This window comes from Hypoxylon trugodes (genome assembly GCF_022578975.1).
Source record: "Hypoxylon trugodes strain CBS 135444 unplaced genomic scaffold F4822scaffold_6, whole genome shotgun sequence".
Lineage (NCBI taxonomy): Eukaryota > Fungi > Ascomycota > Sordariomycetes > Xylariales > Hypoxylaceae > Hypoxylon > Hypoxylon trugodes.
Genome location: NW_026250021.1, coordinates 2,434,923 through 2,452,798, shown reverse-complemented (window position 1 = coordinate 2,452,798; position 17,876 = coordinate 2,434,923). Strand labels below are relative to the sequence as shown.

The 17,876-nt window shown below is 47.4% G+C and overlaps 5 protein-coding genes across 5 annotated transcripts; 3 read left to right on the top strand and 2 right to left on the bottom strand.

The window, feature by feature from the left end:
- Positions 1-3,319: 3,319 nt before the first annotated feature.
- On the top strand, positions 3,320-5,798 carry F4822DRAFT_407903 (uncharacterized protein). Its single transcript, XM_051458537.1, has 2 exons — positions 3,320-4,268; positions 4,328-5,798. Exons 1-2 carry the CDS (start codon positions 3,835-3,837, stop codon positions 5,073-5,075), a joined length of 1,182 nt encoding a protein of 393 aa, XP_051313672.1. The 5' UTR covers positions 3,320-3,834; the 3' UTR covers positions 5,076-5,798.
- F4822DRAFT_407902 (S-adenosyl-L-methionine-dependent methyltransferase) lies at positions 5,748-7,923 on the bottom strand. The gene has a single exon (XM_051458536.1). It carries the CDS (start codon positions 7,513-7,515, stop codon positions 6,025-6,027), a length of 1,491 nt encoding a protein of 496 aa, XP_051313671.1. The 5' UTR covers positions 7,516-7,923; the 3' UTR covers positions 5,748-6,024.
- Positions 7,924-8,265: 342 nt separating this feature from the next.
- F4822DRAFT_437718 (uncharacterized protein) lies at positions 8,266-10,005 on the top strand (the record flags this gene model as incomplete). The annotated part of the gene is made up of 2 exons (XM_051462438.1): positions 8,266-8,381; positions 8,454-10,005. The coding sequence occupies 2 exons, from the start codon at positions 8,266-8,268 to the stop codon at positions 10,003-10,005; spliced, it is 1,668 nt and encodes a 555-aa protein (XP_051313670.1).
- Positions 10,006-10,259: 254 nt separating this feature from the next.
- On the bottom strand, positions 10,260-12,985 carry F4822DRAFT_295413 (ankyrin). Its single transcript, XM_051455098.1, has 2 exons — positions 11,387-12,985; positions 10,260-11,245 (listed from the first exon to the last, which is right to left on the bottom strand). Exons 1-2 carry the CDS (start codon positions 12,819-12,821, stop codon positions 10,515-10,517), a joined length of 2,166 nt encoding a protein of 721 aa, XP_051313669.1. The 5' UTR covers positions 12,822-12,985; the 3' UTR covers positions 10,260-10,514.
- Positions 12,986-13,843: 858 nt separating this feature from the next.
- F4822DRAFT_295310 (uncharacterized protein) lies at positions 13,844-17,636 on the top strand. Its single transcript, XM_051455097.1, has 13 exons — positions 13,844-14,440; positions 14,495-15,100; positions 15,197-15,290; positions 15,346-15,577; positions 15,639-15,861; positions 15,946-15,969; positions 16,025-16,102; positions 16,162-16,338; positions 16,397-16,426; positions 16,476-16,506; positions 16,557-16,581; positions 16,639-16,703; positions 16,762-17,636. The coding sequence occupies exons 1-13, from the start codon at positions 14,251-14,253 to the stop codon at positions 17,252-17,254; spliced, it is 2,268 nt and encodes a 755-aa protein (XP_051313668.1). The 5' UTR covers positions 13,844-14,250; the 3' UTR covers positions 17,255-17,636.
- Positions 17,637-17,876: the final 240 nt, after the last annotated feature.

The window sequence follows — 17,876 nt, the reverse complement described above, 5'->3', positions numbered from 1 at the left end:
TGGATTGTTATAGGCAAATTTGGACTTTTATATGTTGCCGCCTCTGAAATTTTGTATGAAGAATGGCGAGGGGGGATGTCTTGGGTGGATGAGGCGGTTAAGTAATATCCTAATGTGTATAACGAAAACTGCTAAAATGGCCTAGAATTGTAGCATTGTTCTATTTACCTACGTAGATATGTCGCCGCTTTATTTGTAATTGGTTCTCTCGGTCTCTATATCCATAGATATGTCCGGGCCGATTCGGCAGATTAGATGGCAATTTCGGTACAAGCTGAGCTTCAGCTTCAGCGCAGATTCATCTCGTCGTAATACGAAGGCGCAGTAGGGCTTGAGCTGATATGCAGACCAGAGATGCGTCTCGCCACAAACTATTACTATTACTGTGGATGTGATTTGTAGAAGCCGAGGCTGCGTAAAGGACGAGTTCTTATTAGTGAAGCGGACCGGCTAGTACCTGCTGGGTTAATGCGCCGGCAGTCCGGTAGGCCCGGGATGCTTGGGTGCGGTAGTAAAGTTCAATAGGCAGGTACTGTGCGGCAGTCGGACACGTGGAATTGGTCGTGGCTTCGTACTGTATGAGCTCTCTTTTGGTAGGCAGTTACAGTATTCAAAAGGATTGCTCTTACTGTGATTTTCACCGAGGTGGAGTTTATGACTTAAGACAGTTTCAAGGGTCTTAACGCACGGTCTGGAACACCGTATACCCAGGTACATATCAGCATCTCAGCATCTCAGCTCAATCGCCCCACTTACTGAAAAGGGTAGTACGAAGTTGAGATCCCGTCCTCTTGCAGACGATTTCCGAATGGGGGAGGCTAGACACGATTTGGTTGGTTGACTGGACGACTGAGTGGAATTTTTGACACGCAAGAAACCGCACATGAAATAAAATTATAGGAAAAAATTTGGGTGGTCAGATGGACTCTCACGAGACACACGCAATCATTGTTATTACATATTGTAATCTGCAGGCAGCCGTTCGCTTAGTTTGTTATGTAGGAATTAGGTTGAGATGGATGGTGATGATATATATATGATTTTGATGGTTTAGGCAGACGCGAGTCAGATTTTATTTCTGATGAGTCTTTCGTTTATGATGTACTAAGGTAGTTGGTGTGTGACCAATTTGAGGGAAGCCTGGCTGATCTGGCTGGCTACCTGGGATATTAATCCTAGGGTATCTAGATCATGAGGAGAATGAAACCGAGGGGTTGGTATTTAATATACTCAATTTCTACTGTAGTAGAGAAGGAGAACAAAAGCCGCAATGATCATTTTCTATTCTGGTAGGTTAGGTGTTGCTCGTTTGCAAAAATGAACAGGGCGATGCGCTTGTTACCTTGGTAGGATCCAATCAGAAGCTATGCATTTGGGGAAGTTTCTCGCGTGAGTGGAAACGTACGACTCGAACTCGAACTTTTCTAACTAGGTACTTATTACTTAACGTCATGCAGCTCCGCAGGTTTCAGATTGGTCGGGTCCCCATCCGCATAAAAGAGGCCAGGCGCGGGTACTTGGAGATACTTTTGTATATACTTCTGTACGTATGTACGTACTAGGGGGCATTTACTGGGTCTACTAGGTTAGCATTGGGCGTGGTTCGCGGCAATCTTCCGGTAATCGACCAATTCAGAAAGTGAAGACTCATATGATTGGTTAATTATTACCTAGACCTGATTTACCTGGGTTTTACCAGTCATGCAGGTCAGCAACCCGCAACCCGTTCTTTTTCTGACTGCGCACATAATATGTATAAAATGTAAGAGAGAGGGATGGAACAGTTCGCGGCATTTGGTTAGCTAGAAAATAAGTGGTTAAGTTTTCGGACGGGATTATGGATTGATGAGGGGAAGAGAGTAAGCACTTTCCGTCATGGATGAATCATGGATTGATGAATTAAGAATAACGTGGAGAGATAATACGTGCGCAATGTCGATGTCGTTAAATATCGGCGACATTTAAGAATATATAATTGGGTATCGATGAGGTATCGGTCAAGCAGTCAAGTTGGAAATAAACCATTGGATGTACATACCATAAATGTGCAGGTATTATCCCTGCTAGTAGAGTAGTTTTCTTGTCCGTTTTGCTCCGCAAGTACCAACTCTATTTTTTTCTTCTCTTTTTTCCATCATGTTTTTTCTCCTTCTTTTCCTTTTTCTCTTAAATTTTTCTTCTCGGCTAGCCTTGTACGACAACCAAGTATCCACCTCTGACATTCATAATGGGAACTCTCTATCCCCTAAAAAGAAATCGGGAAGGGCTAGATCGTTGTAATCCAGTGTTATTTAGTGGAGTGGTGAACAGCAAGTAACAACGAGTTTAAACTTAACAAATTCTCAACCCCCGTCTATTCCGTATTCCAGATGAATGCGTATACCAGGTCAGGACATTCAACATTTACACTTACATGCGAGGTACAAATGTACTATGTATGTATGTACTTGGGGTCGCCCAACTGTAGTGCTGCACAATGCATTGCCTGCATATATACATGTATACATGTTCTTTACCGCCTTTTTTTAACCCCATGTTGTGGTCATGAAAGTAAACAGGTCATGCTAATCTGCCACCGCTATTCGACCGACCACAATGCAGTTGTCAAGATGGCAACGTCGGGTAATAATAAATAATATGTCCTATGTAAGGACATGCCTCCCTTCCTGGGGTATGCAAGTATCTGCTCCTCACGTGGCGAATTTTTGCGTAATAATGGATATAATAGTCATGATACCTAGGTACTAAGTGGTAATGAAAGACAACTTCGGAAGCACGGGCAAAGACCCTTAAAATTCGAAAAGGAAAAAAAAATATTTCAGGTTGGATTTTTTTTCTCAATGGTAACATCCAGACAAAATTTGGTCCAGCCGTTGAAGCCAAGGTTGACGTTGATTGGTTCGACTTTTCCAAACGGGGCAATAGATGCACAAGGGATGATCCTTGAATACTACGCTGGGGCCAAGAGGTACTTCCTGTACTTTCTGTAGTATCTGCAATAACAGCTCTTTCCTTCAATTGTTATATGGGATTCGTAGCAAAATCGAGTTCCAGTGCAGCTTCTAACGCATGTCACTACCCAGATTGCTCCAATTTTTTCCCTTCTACCTCTCCACTCCCTGGAATATCCTGGCTTATCCTGGTCCCTGCTCTACCTGAAGTGGGCAAAGGTGGGTAACAAGATGTACTTCCATGTCAAGATTTAGTGTATTGTTTGTACCTTGACCCCTGTCTATCCCCGAAATGCTCGTCCTATCACCCCCCGGGAGAGGAGCATTCCTCAGCTCTTTTTTTTTTTTTTTTTTTTGGTCCCATCCCATCACACGGCACGATACAATACGTATTGGATTGTATGTACTTACAAGGGCATCTCTCATCTTTTTCCCTCTCTCAAGCCTTCTCGCCGCCGCCTCCTCTAAAAGTCCCTTAGCTTTTTTACTTACCTACCTAACTGAGAGCTTGACCCTTTGCTTTTCCCTTCTTACGATTCGTCGGTTTTTACATCGCCGTCGCGATCCACGCTTTACTTTCCCACCGCCTTTCCCTCCTCTTCCCTCTCTTGTCTCGTATAAGCTACCTGGGTATTCCTCAACCGCCTCATACATTATTATCATTATCATTATCATTATCGTTATCCCCCCTCCCCCCCTAAGCTTCCTTATTCCTACTCCCACTTCCACTCCCCCGTCTTACTCTACATCATCACTCTTGTTGCTGGAGCTCTTTCTGTAAGGTAGAATTACGACTGCTTCATACCGCTTCATGCAACAGTCGATTTAGAAAACTTGAATACTCCTTGCGCCTCCTTAATTATTCTCACCGTGTTTGCCCATCATGCCGTACAACACGCGACGGAAATCATTGTCTTTACCGTCACTCGGAATCCACATCCCAGTAAATCGTTCCTCACCTAACACAGCGAGCTCAAGATCGTCTTCCGAGAGCTCATCGCATCCAAACAAAAAGGTTAAACGGTCTCACAACGACTCTGCGCCTGCTTCTGCCAACTCTGTACCTATTTTCAAACAAATACCGGCCTCTGCGAAGTATGATCATACTCCGCCGCCCTCGCCGGGCCTCCAATCCTCTATCGAAATGGACGAATCAGAGCCTGTTGAACTTGGAGACATTAAGAGGGTCGATTTAGAAGGGATTAATGACGAGATCGTCGAAGCCGTTATTGTGCGATTGGAGCAAACCCGCAATCGACCGCATCTTGTGAAAGAATTGGCCGCTACGCTCATAGACCAAGTCAAGATCGTTCAACAGTAAGTTTAGTCTAAAATTACCCGTTTTAACGTCTTATTTGTTAACTTTATTTATTTAGATCCGCGAATCCTTGCGCTATCATTTCTTCTCGATTGTCTACATATCTGAAGCGATCGTGTTGGTCGGCTGTGGCCCCGTGCCCGTTGGCCAAAGAGTTGGAGACTGTCCACCCGCGACGCACGTACTTTTACCTAACTACTTGCCCCCATTTGCCACTTCCCGACCCCTCCACTGCTCAACGCTCTATTATTACTCCTTCGCTGTCGAGCTCGGCTTCTACATCTGAGGATACCGATTGCGACCGAAGAAGAGAACTTAGTATGTCGCCAGAAGTTGATCTTTCGTCGCCCGAGTTTGAGGATATGGATGAAGATATACCGATGCCTGGTACCCCAATGGGCTCAGTATCGGGTACGCACCGACGATTAAGTGTGCCGCGTAACCAACGGGGAGAAGAGCCCCCACTAGAAAAAGACGAAAAGGAATTTACACAAACGGCGGACGGATTACAAAAACGAAAAGCTAGCGGCCATTTGCTTCGAGTTGATCCTGTTGACCAAGAAAGGATTGATGACGGCATGCAAAATGAGCAGCTTTTCGGCGAGCCCCCAAGGACCCTTGCACCGAGTCTGCTGCCTCACATGGCTTACATGACCAGCCCCGCGATGCGACCCAGCTTGATGTTACCAGTGAAGAGAGATATCGAGGCTGAGAGTTGGACTAAGCTGGATGCAGCCCTTGAGTGGGACAGAAGCCCCGAGACCATCGAGTTAGATGAGCTTGATGGTTTATTAGACGACTTTTAATTGTCTTAATGAACAAAATACCCAACCCCATTATCCCTGTTACTACCCAATCCAATCGCCCGGAAGGCTATCCGTGCAGCCGGCACGTGATGAGTCTATGTATGATGTTGATGATAGAAGAAGAGACGGCTGCTTAGATGAAACAAAAAGGAGTTTGGGGCGGAATGGCGCTGATTTGATGCATTCTTTTGGTTTTTTTTTCGTGCGCTAGCTGTTCCTCATATTTTTGCATTTATTCCTCTCCGTTCATCATTATCTTGCCATTTATTTTCTTTTTTAGATGGTCGTTAGCCTGTCGCTCACATAGTTGATTTGCCAGCCGAAGGGGGGTGGGTGTACGATTATCATTTGGGAGGCGCTTAGATTTGAATGCGGCAAGGGATGGCGGGCTGCATGATGACGATGGAGGGCACCTTTTTTCTGAAACGAAAATTTGCTGCTTCCCCGACGGTTCGGCAATGGGAAGGGAAGGGAGTGCATAGGCGCGCTATTTTGCCGCTTGGTTTCCAAAATTGGGAATCGATCTGTACAAGTAGAAATACCGACGACCAAAACCAAAAGAGAAGGCTGGCTGGGGCTAGACTTGAAGAAGCCGGCTTACTGGACTGGACTTAGAGGTCTTAGATACAATCTTATTTCTCATTTGGGTGGGCGACAGAGCCGGCTGGAAAATTAAAAAGGATAGGAACGGCGCCCAAAATACGAAAGAAATCCCCGATCAAATTTTATGAGTTTTGCATGAGTGATTCGTAGTATTGAATTGTTTGTCTCTAATTGAGATTGATTGCGAAATCCGAGGCGGATAGATATCGTGTAAATTACAGAGTGGTGTTGCAATTATTGGATTATATACAATGAATATGTACCCTCTTACTACAAATCTTCTAGGATTGAATCTCGCCATTGTAAATGCAACATATGGCTGGCAACTCCAAACAGATACGTCCATTCATTTTTCATCATTTTTTGGCTCGTCATTCTTCTTGCTAACAGACAACCAAGATGACCACCAACTTGCCGAATTCTGCCCCTCCTCACTGTCCTCCCTAGCCTTACTGTTGTCCTTAGCAGCCACATCCCCTCTAACCCGCATCTCAACCAGGACATGCGTACCGAAGGTCTGAAACCCGGGCCTCTCGAAGCTTACTACCTCGAGCCCAGGAACAGCGCGCTCAGCAGCGCGCACAATGAGCTCCATATCACGGTTCCACCAGCACCCGAAGCGTTCAAAATGTTTTCTGGCACTGCGGTCTAGCATACCGTTGATAAACTCCCACCAACTAGTACGGCCGTGCTCAAAGAGAATAATGCGTCCCGTATCCGGCTTCACGGACGCGGCTAAATTGGATAAGAGGAGGACAGGATCGCGCACACTGCAGAGACCGAAGGTTTGTAGGATCGTGTCGTATTTTTGGGGTGCGAAGGGTGGGGGTGGGGGGATGGGAGATTGTGCGTCTGCTTTGATGATGCGGATTCTGTTGTTGGCTAGGGAGACGCTGTCTTCGCTGTCTGCGAGTTGCGTGAAGGTGGGTTTCTTGGGGATTTGATCGGTCATGTGTGGGACTACTTGTCGGATCCGTGTCAGTGCTAGGTCTAGCACGGAGGGGGAGACGTCGATGCCGGTGAAGCTGAGTACGGCGTTTTGGTATTTGGCTCTTGCAGCGGCTTCTAGTTGGGGTGATAGTTGTCTTGGTGTTGTCGCTGGCCCCTTTTCTTCCTTCGTATTTACTTTTGCTTCACCCTTCTCTTTTTCGACAGTTTTCTTCTCATCTCCCTTTTCCTTCTCGGCGTCCTTACTCGACCAACTAAACCAACTCTTCTTCTCCTCCTTCGCAGGCTCCAGCCCCGCCGTCAAAATATCCCAATTATAATAATCAAAATTGCGACCAGTCCCCACAGCAACCTCAAGCACATGTCCCCGTGCCATCTCAGACGCGATCCGTCGCCGGACTTTGGTGACGCCGAACCGCCACTCTGATTTATCCAGATGCTGGTCGAACTCACGGGGTGATTGGATTGACGAGCGGCCTGTGGGAGTTTCGGGCTCCTCACCTGGTGTCCAATTCTCCGGTGGCTGTGTTCGCCAGTAGTGTATTGCGGAAATCATGAAGTATCCTACGCATCCGGCGGCCAGGCCGATGCCGAGGAGGGGGAACCATCGGTGTGGTAGGAGTTCGGAGAGAGGCTGTGCTTTGTCTTCATGGCCTTTTGAGGATGATGAGGATGATGAAGGAGTTGCCTTGGGCTTAGGCGTGGTAGGTTTGGTAGGCTGGAAGGGGAGTGGCTTTGGGACTGCCCGACTTGGTTTTGGTGGTTGTGATTGCTTGGTGGCATATCGTCTGCAATCTTGTGCGACCCATCTGAGGCCATTCCCACCCCTCCTACACCTACGTATTGCGGCCCTCGTCGCGACGGCGTGCGCGCACATCGGCTGCATCATGAGCTGCCTGACTAGCCCCTCGTTGAACAGGTCTTAGTTCTGCCCCTGTTTAGATGTAGATGTATGGAGGTACACCTAAGTACCCTCGGTACATATGTTGTACACTCAAGAGGATGAGGTAATAAGCAGCAAAAGAAGGTGATAGGCTACCGATCCATCGTACGAAAGCTCGATGCGCGGAAAAAGACCCTATCTCTTAGACCAGCCACTTGGGTGTGGTTCCGAGTTAGGTTCCTGGATCCAGGTACGGGGTAATTGGTATACCAATGGTAATGATGTTCGTCTGAGATGGAGACGGTGACGCCAGGATGGGGTGTAGATCTGGTGGTACTTGGTTCTTGTCTTGGTCAAGTGATCTCATCTAGTTGAGGATGGAATTTTGGTGATGGTCGATCCGACGGTTTTTGGAGAAATCGGATAGTGCACCTACGTAATTGATACAGTATTTTAGATCCTTTTTGTACGGTACGGAGCGGAGCTAACCGTCCTGCCGTCCCTGTCGTTGCAGGGATTCTCCAGTAAAATTGCGGGGTTCAAAGCATGTACCTTACGATCGAAGCTTCGAAAGACCATCGCATCCGGAAGCTAAGCTATGACTCTGGATTAGTAAAGTTAATTGAGATAGAGCTTAACGCGCTTTCTATCAATCTGGGACGCGTATGCACAACACCTCTTAATCTCAAACTTCTTTTTCTACTTTAAGACTATCGAGATATCCTGTTCTAGCTGGACTAGACCTCAATTACCACCATGGCGTCTCAACAAGACCTTCAGGAGCTCATTCGCCTCATGACCATTGGCATGAAGGTTCCAATGAAAGATGCTCTAGGTCGAATTAAAGGATTACAGGCGAAGAATCTCCGCAGGTGTGTACTACTTATCTCAATTCCAGGGTTATATATGTTATACATTGGATCACTCGTGAATAACTAGTGTAGCATTCAACAGATAGCCGAGAGTTCTCTCCCCGATGTTACTGCTGCAATCAAAGACGCCAAAGCGGCACGATCTCTCCACAACGCTTGCAAAGCCCGACTCAAGAATCCAGCGGCGTCGACCAAGCGACCTGGATCTGCCCTCGAAAATGCTTCGAAAAGGTCGAAACAGTCGAACGATGCGGATTTATTTGGTGGCTCAGAACCGGTTGCTCCGCGGGAGTACGAAGCGTCGCTTGATCTGCCTGTCGAAACGGACGAGAAGATAATTGCCGACACCGTACTCCTGACCAATCGCGCCCCATTAGTTCTTGCTTTCGCTGTCGAAATACTACGTTATACGATGCCCGAACAACCCCCTTCGAGTCGGCTCAGTTTAGCGCAAGCTGTCGTGAGTGCTAATTCAAGAAGCAAGGCTGTCTCGCTGGGCATAGAAAAGGGACCAAGCGCCGATGAAGAAGGGTGGGGTCATGGTCAACCGAGAGTAAGAGTGATGGGTCGCGAAGTGACCATACTGAAAAGAAGTGGCTATGAATGGAAAGGGGAAGAAGAGGCGGATGAACATCATAAATCTGGGAATGATGTTGCTGGCAGCACAAGTCTTCCGTCAAGCACTACAGAAACCGGTGTGAGTCAAAATGCGACGTCTCAAACCTCGGCTGCAAAACCGTGGTCCACTAGTCAGCCCGTCACATTGAAGGGGTCTACTTTCATAGTTCGATCAACGCAGATTACGGAGCCTTCTCAGCGTCAATCAATTATGCAATCACTATTTACGGAGATACCATCGTTGCAAGACGCAACCCATAATGCTTGGGCTTATCGCGTTCGAGTGCCAACTAATCTGTTTAACGCAACCACTATTAGGGAAGAGTCTTTTGATGACGGGGAAACTGGTTGCGGCGATTTTCTACTGAAGAATATGCGAGAAATAAATGCTGTCGATACGCTGGTGGTAATGACTCGTTGGTATGGCGGTATAATGCTTGGACCCGACCGATGGAGGATAATGCGGGACTGTCTTAAGGATGCCTTGGCTGAACGTCTCCGCGTTACGGGAGAACATGCTGCATTAGGTGGGGAAGCTGTATGGGGCTTGGACCTCGAAGCCATGAAGAATAAATCTGGATCTACAGGCACGGCATCCAGTAGGTCATATGAGGCGGGCGTCGTAGGAATGCCCATACATCGACCGGAAGCAGCGAGAGCATATCTTTTGAAGAGTTTTGCTACGCGAGTAGATAATTCTAGCGATATCTCTAGCGAGACGGCCGCGCCGGAAGATAGTGTCCCGACAAGCAAAACGACAACGAAGAAAAAGACAGCAAAAGAATTACTAATTGAAAAAGAAGAGAATGTCGCAAGGTTACTCGGCGCCATAAGACTTCTCTATGGCAGCTGGGCTAATCATCTCGGTACTACTGAACTCGACCGACGAGCCTGGGGCTGGTATGTGGCGGTTCGGCCCGATATAGAGAACGGCCCATCTGGTTGGGGAGCAAAGGGGCATCTAAAGCTAGCTGATATTCTCTCCTTACGGCGAAAAGAAGGATAGATATCTAATGACGCCCAACAATATGTCGCAAAAATACTTCGGCGATGCACGGAGTATACCTTACGATCTTCTAACATGACGCAGCATGATGAAAATCAGACTATCCCTCACGCGCCCCCATTTCGATCGCAAGTAGGATTGGGATAATCGGTATCTCCGATTGGGGCTGTATAACCGAGACGCCCCTTTGATCAACCCAGGAATCGGGGTCGATCTAGGTGCGTGGTTCCCTTTCCCTGTAAATGTTACATCTTAGAGGCCAGCATATTTATATTAATTCTTTTAAGGCCGTAATTCATACATGCGTAATTACATTCATCGGGCGATCTTCCTGGTTCCTCTCAGCCCGCCTCTTGTCTTGCTCTCATCCTAGTACAAGTCGTAGGTTGGCCTCTATATATTTGACCAACCCACCCCAAACTATAAATTCTAAGACTATATACACGAAGCTAAAAAAATGGATAGGGAGACTACCCATGTGAACGATCAACCAGCTACAAAATCGTGTTTCAACTTGGGCTGGAATGCGCCGTTGTGCTCGAGCTTGTCCTACTGCTTGAGCTTCTTATACTCTTCATTGTCATAGTGCTCGTTCTCCTTGAAGCGCTACTCTCCAGCATGAGCCTAATCTCTTTACTGGCTAGCCCGTCGACGGCATCGAAGGCCGTCTTACCCGCTGCATCTGTTTTCCGCGGATCGGCACCATACTTCATCAATAATTTTACAATGGAGATCTTCTGCGCAGACCGGGCCGCCACGTCGATCGCTAAAATAAGTGGTGTCACCTGTCCCGGTCCTGGAATATTCGGATCCGCGCCCGCCGATAGCAAAGCTTCTACCATTTTCTGATTCCCCTTTTCGCATGCCAAATAAAGCGCTGTCTTCCCATAATATTCGGGACGGTTTATAAGTTGGGGGCATGATTTGAGAAGTAGTTCTGCTACTCCCAAGCCTCCGGACCTCGTTTGACATCTATGCAGCGGAGTCCTTCCGCTGTCGTCAACTACATCAGGATTCGCCAAATGCTTATCAAGTAACAAGGCACACAAATTTCGGTTTCGCGTCGAGGCCGCTTCGTGCAGCAGTGTTGATCCTTGCTTGTCGCGTTGCTCCTTGTCGACTAAGTGTAACATGTGTTGTACTACTTCAATATTTTCCGCCTGGATCGCACGGTGTAACGGCGTCGTCCCCGTTTCCGGGTCACAAGTATTAAAGTGGAAGGTTGCGCTATCCACATCCACTGTTTGCAAGAAGTTAGCACTTAGATGGTCAAAGTTGTGATGCTCGGCTTTGGGTTATGGGAAGTGTTATACGAATTCGAGCAGCGACATATTTCCTTGATCAATGGGAATAAACCAACCAACGTCCGGGTTATACTCACTTCGTTGCTCCTTACACCATTGGTACGCATACGTCAAATCTATTCTGAAGCTGTTTCCGGTCTGGTCGTGCATTGTCTGCAACGAAGTTGAAGTTGAAGAGGAGAGGGAATCCGGTTGCAACTCTCGTTTAATCCACTCGCTGAGTCCGCTAGCTCTATCGAATGCCTGTTCTTGTCGATAGACTTCGACTAATAGTTCCGCCGATTCCTTGACGAGCTCGTGTGGCATTGGATTTATCTGCTTCCGATCGTCGAGGGCGCGACCCAGAAATGGACGTGCCCGATCGAGGTTCTTTTCTCCGAGGTAGAGCTGGCCAAGCTTGTGGTATAGCCTGCCCCGTCGATGATAATCGATGTAGCCTGTCTCCCTCTCCTTTTTTACTTCCTCGTCCAGTAGTTTCAGCAATTCACTCTTGGCTTCGGGGCGGCTGCACTCGGATAATACTAGAATGTCTGCTAATTCCTCTCTCATAGTAGCGAGTTGGTCGTATAAGGGATCGTCTAGTAAGATAGGGATCCCCGACAGCTCTTTTAAGAGCTCGATGCCCTGTCGCTGATATCTTGACGCCTCGATAACTAAGCCGCATTGCATTAATTCGTGTACCATCTCCTTATTATGATTGAGTTGAAATTCAAGAATTTCACTCTGTCGGTCTAAGCGAGAAGGCTCTGGGTCGTACGTATCGTCATATAATGTCAAGGTCTCGACGCTCGCGTCCAGGTCTAGGGCAACGGAGCTCCCACCGCAAGACGACTCATGGTCTAAAGACACGGCCGACTTCAAGTCATGTGCTGTCCTGCCCCAATCAGAAATCTCCTTTTCTAATGTGTTTTCCTCTGAATATTCCGATTCTACTTCGGACTCGACGCTACGTGTACGCTCTAGCAGAGTATTTCCATAATTTATATGACCGAAGAGCTGCGAACTTTGGAAGAGGATGCTCAGCTTCCGTACTTCGGCTTCGATTTTCTTCTGGGACCGCTCTGTCTCCATCAAATGGCCGAACGAGAGCGTCTCTAAGCTCATCTGCAGTAGACTTCTATATGAAGTAATGCGACGAAGCAGATGTTGAACTTTGTCTTCCTTAAGGCATTGTACTATGGCGTGCTGTATACGTTTGATTGGTGTCTGGCTTCCGTCATGAAGTGGGGGAAGTTCTTGATGCAGCGACCTTAGCGAGGCCTCACACGACTGGATGATTTGGCGGATGTTTGCATGATGCTCACGTTCGAATGGCAGTTGTCGGGTGCGTTTACGGATTGTATTTCGTATTCTTTCAAGTGCTTCGTATAAGTGTAGGATTTCGTCGTGTAGGTCTTGGATGGACTTGTCGATATTCTTGGTCTTTTCGATGAAAGAGCTCAACCCTTTCACGAAATTACCGGCGAAAGAGATGAGCTGCAATGCCCCTATGGAGATTGAAAATGGATCCATAACGATAAGTATCTAACCGAGCCTTTACGATGGGACCCGGCGGGCAGGGACATTCTCAGAACCGGACCGAGTGAGCTCTCGCAATTGCTAAGATCGAGCTCCACAATTTAGTTGTCGCTTTTTACGACCTCAACGTTCCAATATCGAGACTTGGGTCGCTTCTAGACGATCGGAGAATAGTCGAAGAAAAGCAGACAAACCGTGGGAGCTAAAACGGATAGTAACCGAGAGAAGTACGTCACGGCGGCATGTAAGATTTGGGGTCGATCAATAGAGGGCGCGCCACATTTATCATCTGCCTATTAACAGGGGCAGGATATGCAGGATGGATGATACCGTTTAGTCATATGACAAAGTACTACTCGACTCACGCCGACCGGGCAGCTGGAATGTACTGGGTTTTGGGATTTGAGCTACGTATTGTTCCCGGCCTGCTTGGGGCTCAGCACTTGTCTTTAAGCACGCCTGCCACATTTCCACTTTGCTCAGCTGAGGAGAGACAACTTATTCCAATAGGCCCTTGGCAGCCTTTAGAGACGAGAAAAGATCAACACCAAGGGATCGAGACGACAATATTAATCCTATTCAGCGTAAGGTATGAGATGACCTTTTGAGGCCAGATAGGACTCTCGGATTTTAATTCCCCTCTCGAACAAGAACTTAACATTAGCGGGAAAAGAGTGCGAAACTCGCAAGGCTGTCTTCTGTTCTTTGAATACGGGGCAGCTACCTAGGTTAGGCTGACTCCGCTTGATCAGCGCAGGGAGTGCCAAATATGGGCTAATGTGCAGAGAGGAGCACCCTAGTCGGATTGTTCGAGGCTTTCACCCCACGATCAAACCCCGATCCTTCCTGCGGTGAGATATGATAGTGAAGCAACTATTAAAGCCCGCAACTGAGAAGAAGAGGGCTGAGTCTAAGCCACCTTCCCCTCCACCTCCCCCTTCATACCTATCTAGGCATCTACTTTAGTATGTACCTTAGTACGTCGCTTTGTATACCAAATCGATCATGGTATTGCTTTTTGAATCCTTCGACGCTCGGTATGGCTAGGATTGATTTCGGGGCTGCAGACTCGGTAGGCTAAAGATGCTTCTTGCTTTGTATAAGCCACATATTTACAGCTTGTCCTACATGAACCGCGGTTATTTCTAGCGAACTTGTATACTCCTACGCATCAGTTATGTCATTTTAATTAGGAAACGTGACAAATCCTTACCGACGTCTGATTTCTCTAGGACAAACCTGTTTGTGTCGCGAGGCTCTGAGCGACTCAGGCCTGCTGCTGACCGAGGATGGCCTGGAAAAGCGCTTGTTTCATTAAGCCACCTTTTTGTCTAACCCTGTTTTAATTGCTTCCCAATGGCCTCTTTCGAAATTCATTATCTAGTAACCCTCTATAGAAGTGAGTACTAGGGGATCCAATACTATGACGGAACGGCGCGGATCCCATCTGAGCTATTCGTTCTCTGTCCCAATGCCTCCAGTCCCGCCTAGATCCGACGGTCACATCGAACCGATCGAGAGGGCTGCCACTTCTGCAACGGTCCATAAGAATCACCGAGATCAAGTGAACCGGAGACGCCATAATAGTCAACGAATCATCGAGAATCCCCTAAGTATGATCCTCACACATCAGGGTAGCTTTAGTAGTGCTCATTAACATGCCTTAGCTCACCTTACTGAGGAGGAACTCCAAAGAGATGTCTTCGTATTTGCTGAGGATTGCCTACCGGAAGTTGACCGGAACAAGCTCCTACGCGCAGCCAGAGTAGCCCAGAATGACCGCTTTTACTACGAAATTGCTCGATCTGAGGAACCAGAAGACCACCATCCCGCTCTAGTTACTCTAACTCCAGAGGAGAAAACCGCTCTAAGGGCAGAAAAAGACGTCCTTTTTTCTGGACGGAAAATGATAATCGTCATCCTCACGGTCTCTCTCGCGGCCTTTTTACAGGGTTTTGTGCAGTCATCGATCAACGGAGCCTCGTTGTATGCTTCGGAGTACGGACTCCCGGATGTGACCTCGTCGGGATTCGATTCCGATGCGGATAACGCAAATCCCCACCCGGACGATTGGAAACTCGGAGCGACTAACGCGTCGCCATTTATCTTCGCAGGACTAATCGGTTGTTGGTTAGCGCTGCCTATTAACGATCTAGTTGGTCGTCGAGGTGCGATGGCTGTGGCGGCTTGTTTAGTCTTCGTAAGTTCGTTAGGTGCGGTTTGGTGTACTAGCTGGTATTCACTACTTGGCGTGCGGGTAGTGAATGGCGTAGGTAAGCTTAACGTATATTATGTCGCATCACCTTGACCACACCATGGATCCGGACGTGGCGAATAGCAATACCAGATTAACATTCTTTACCAAATAGGCATGGGCGTGAAAGCCGTTAGTACGCCTATTCTAGCATCCGAGACAGCGGTGGGGTCGTGGAGAGGCAGTTCTATACTCGCCTGGCAGCTATGGTAGGTCCAAAGTCATCGGCACGGTCCGAAATTTTAATGGCTAACCCGCGCCAAGGGTCTCCTTTGGAATCATGATGGGCTTTGCCTTCAACCTCATCTTCTACACCGCACACAACGACCCGCTAATCGTGAAACTGATCCTGGGAGCGCCACTGGTCCCGAGTATTTTCCTTATGATAGGGCTTTGGTTCTGCCCTGAAAGTCCTCGTTACTACATGCGACGAAGGACTTCTAGCTACGACCCCGCGAAGGCATACGACGTCTTGCTGAGACTTCGTCAAACAGAGGTGTGTATCAATTCACATCTGGAAACACAGCACGGATGATTAATAATTATTCCTCCTCTAGCTTCAAGCCCTTAGGGATATCTACTTGATTTACAAGTCTGTTCAACTTGAAGAATACTCTGGTAATGTAGACGAAGAGGATCAAGATGATGATGTTCCTCGAGGATGTTTCGCCTACATCAAGAAATATGCGGCTCAGTATAAGCAGCTTTTCACTCAACGGCGGTTGAGGAATGCTCTGATTAGCAGTTCGATAGTCGCGTTGGCTCAGCAATTATGTGGGAGTAAGTACACTACACAGAATCCTTGAGCCCGCGAACATATACGTGCGATTGAAATAGATTCATATCACTGACAATTTTGGATAGTCAATCTCTTGGCGTTTTACTCAGGTAATTAACATACATCTCTCTAGACGAGGTTTCCGCGATCGACTAATCATTATAGGCTCATTGTTCAGCGGGATTATAGGCGATTCCAATCGTTCCGATCATTTAAAACCGATGCTTTACAGTTTAGGATATGGTATGTCCGACAATAACTTACTATAATGGTCTTTGGCTTAATCTAATTCCATTTTACAGGAGCCGTGAATTTCTTTTTCAGCCTTCCAGCGATCCGAACTATTGATACCCTCGGTCGCCGCAAGTGGCTCGTACTTACATTGCCTGCGATGTGCCTGGCTATGCTGGCTGCTTCTCTGTCGAGCATGATTTCTGACGCCCACACTAAGGTTGGGGTTGTCACTTTCTTCGTGTTTTGTAAGGACTTGCGCGGCACTCTGAAGGAATTCGACTACTAACTAAGGGGATTATATAGTATTCGCAGCTATCTACTCACCGGGGATGGGTAGGTCCCCTCTAGTCTAGACGTTTAAATGGCGCTAATACTCTTCTAGGTCCTATTCCATTCACTCTTGCATCCGAAAGGTTGGTGTTATAGATCTATTACTATGGGTTACATACTGATAAGGCTATAGTTTCCCGCTTTCCCATCGTGAAGCTGTGAGTAGCGCGAATACCCGGGTGTCAATGATTCTTTACCATTAACTTCACGCGTAGGGTTGCGCATTCGCAATTGCAATAAACCTCCTATTCGCCGGACTTATACAGATGTTCTTCCCAAGGTACGCCCCCCTTTCCCTACTGGCCCAAATACATTTACTAATAGATATTCCCGGACAGCATCTACGCAGGTCTCAAAAATGCCGGCTCGCTAGGCCTTTTCGCAGCGCTCAACTTCCTCGCCTTCGTCCTCGTATTCTTATTCGTCGAAGAAACCAAACGTCGATCACTCGAAGATCTGTCTCTTATTTTCGCCGTCCGCAAACGAGACTTTGTCATGCACCAGATTACTCAATACATCCCGTGGTTCATCCGCTACTACTTGCTTGGCCACCACGAAAAAGAAAAGCCGTCGCTTTATGTAGACATGATATGGGGCGGCCCGAGGTCGATGACTTGGCTTGAAGGGGGCGATGGAGTGAATGGGGAAGGGGTAGATGATGGTTGGAATGGATTCGGTGGAGGGGAAATTGATGGCAATGGTAGAGGCCGTACTTTCAGTGATGATCATGGTGTCCCTCCATCTGTTATCCGCCGGCCCTCGGCATTCATGATGTCGGATCTTGGTGGGTCGAGGGACTCGGAAGATTCGAATGATTCGGCTCATAGGTGAGATCCCAGGTGCTGCTTTTTGGTGGATGCCTGTTCTGTTCCGGGGGTTCGGCGTAGTCCTCGGGGTATGGATCTTGGTAGGGGGATATGTAGGTGCGCGGCATCTTGGCTAAGATGTTTTACGGTATTTTTGGGTTGGCGGCGTTTAAAGGGTAAAAATTTGTCGGAATACCCCTTCGGATGTTGTTGGTGGTGATGAGGTTGTATGTGATATGAGATCGGGAACTTTTACTTCATTTACTGTACATATAACGGTGTACTTTAGATCGCGCAGCATGACGGCGATGTTCCTGTCCCTACCTACCAGTATAATAAAGATAAAGTCAAGAATTAGAAGTACCTATCTTTTACACATTCACTCATTTATACATCCACTCTTCATTATCACAACACTTTAAGTGTTTATATAATATCAATTCAAAGCATCGCCTTATTCGCTTGCCCAATGCGTAGCGCCTAACATATAGTAATTTAATCTAAGCATGAATCAAGCCCTTAAACCAGGTGCTCAATGCTATCCATAGCCCATGCTTCAATCTCAAAATGCTGTAGAAACGCCCAAGCCCCAATGCGTATGCAGTGTATGCAGTGTATGCAGCCAACACGCCGATTCTAAAAAGCCA

Coding starts and splice junctions, on each gene's coding strand:
- F4822DRAFT_407903 (XM_051458537.1), top strand. CDS start 3,835: ATGCCGTACAACACGCGACGGAAATCATTGTCTTTACCGTCACTCGGA. Junction 4,269..4,327: donor CAAGTCAAGATCGTTCAACA/GTAAGTTTAGTC, acceptor TTATTTATTTAG/ATCCGCGAATCCTTGCGCTA.
- F4822DRAFT_407902 (XM_051458536.1), bottom strand. CDS start 7,515: ATGATGCAGCCGATGTGCGCGCACGCCGTCGCGACGAGGGCCGCAATA.
- F4822DRAFT_295413 (XM_051455098.1), bottom strand. CDS start 12,821: ATGGATCCATTTTCAATCTCCATAGGGGCATTGCAGCTCATCTCTTTC. Junction 11,246..11,386: donor ATGGTGTAAGGAGCAACGAA/GTGAGTATAACC, acceptor TCTTGCAAACAG/TGGATGTGGATAGCGCAACC.
- F4822DRAFT_295310 (XM_051455097.1), top strand. CDS start 14,251: ATGACGGAACGGCGCGGATCCCATCTGAGCTATTCGTTCTCTGTCCCA. Junction 15,291..15,345: donor ATACTCGCCTGGCAGCTATG/GTAGGTCCAAAG, acceptor ACCCGCGCCAAG/GGTCTCCTTTGGAATCATGA. Junction 15,970..16,024: donor TCTCTTGGCGTTTTACTCAG/GTAATTAACATA, acceptor TAATCATTATAG/GCTCATTGTTCAGCGGGATT.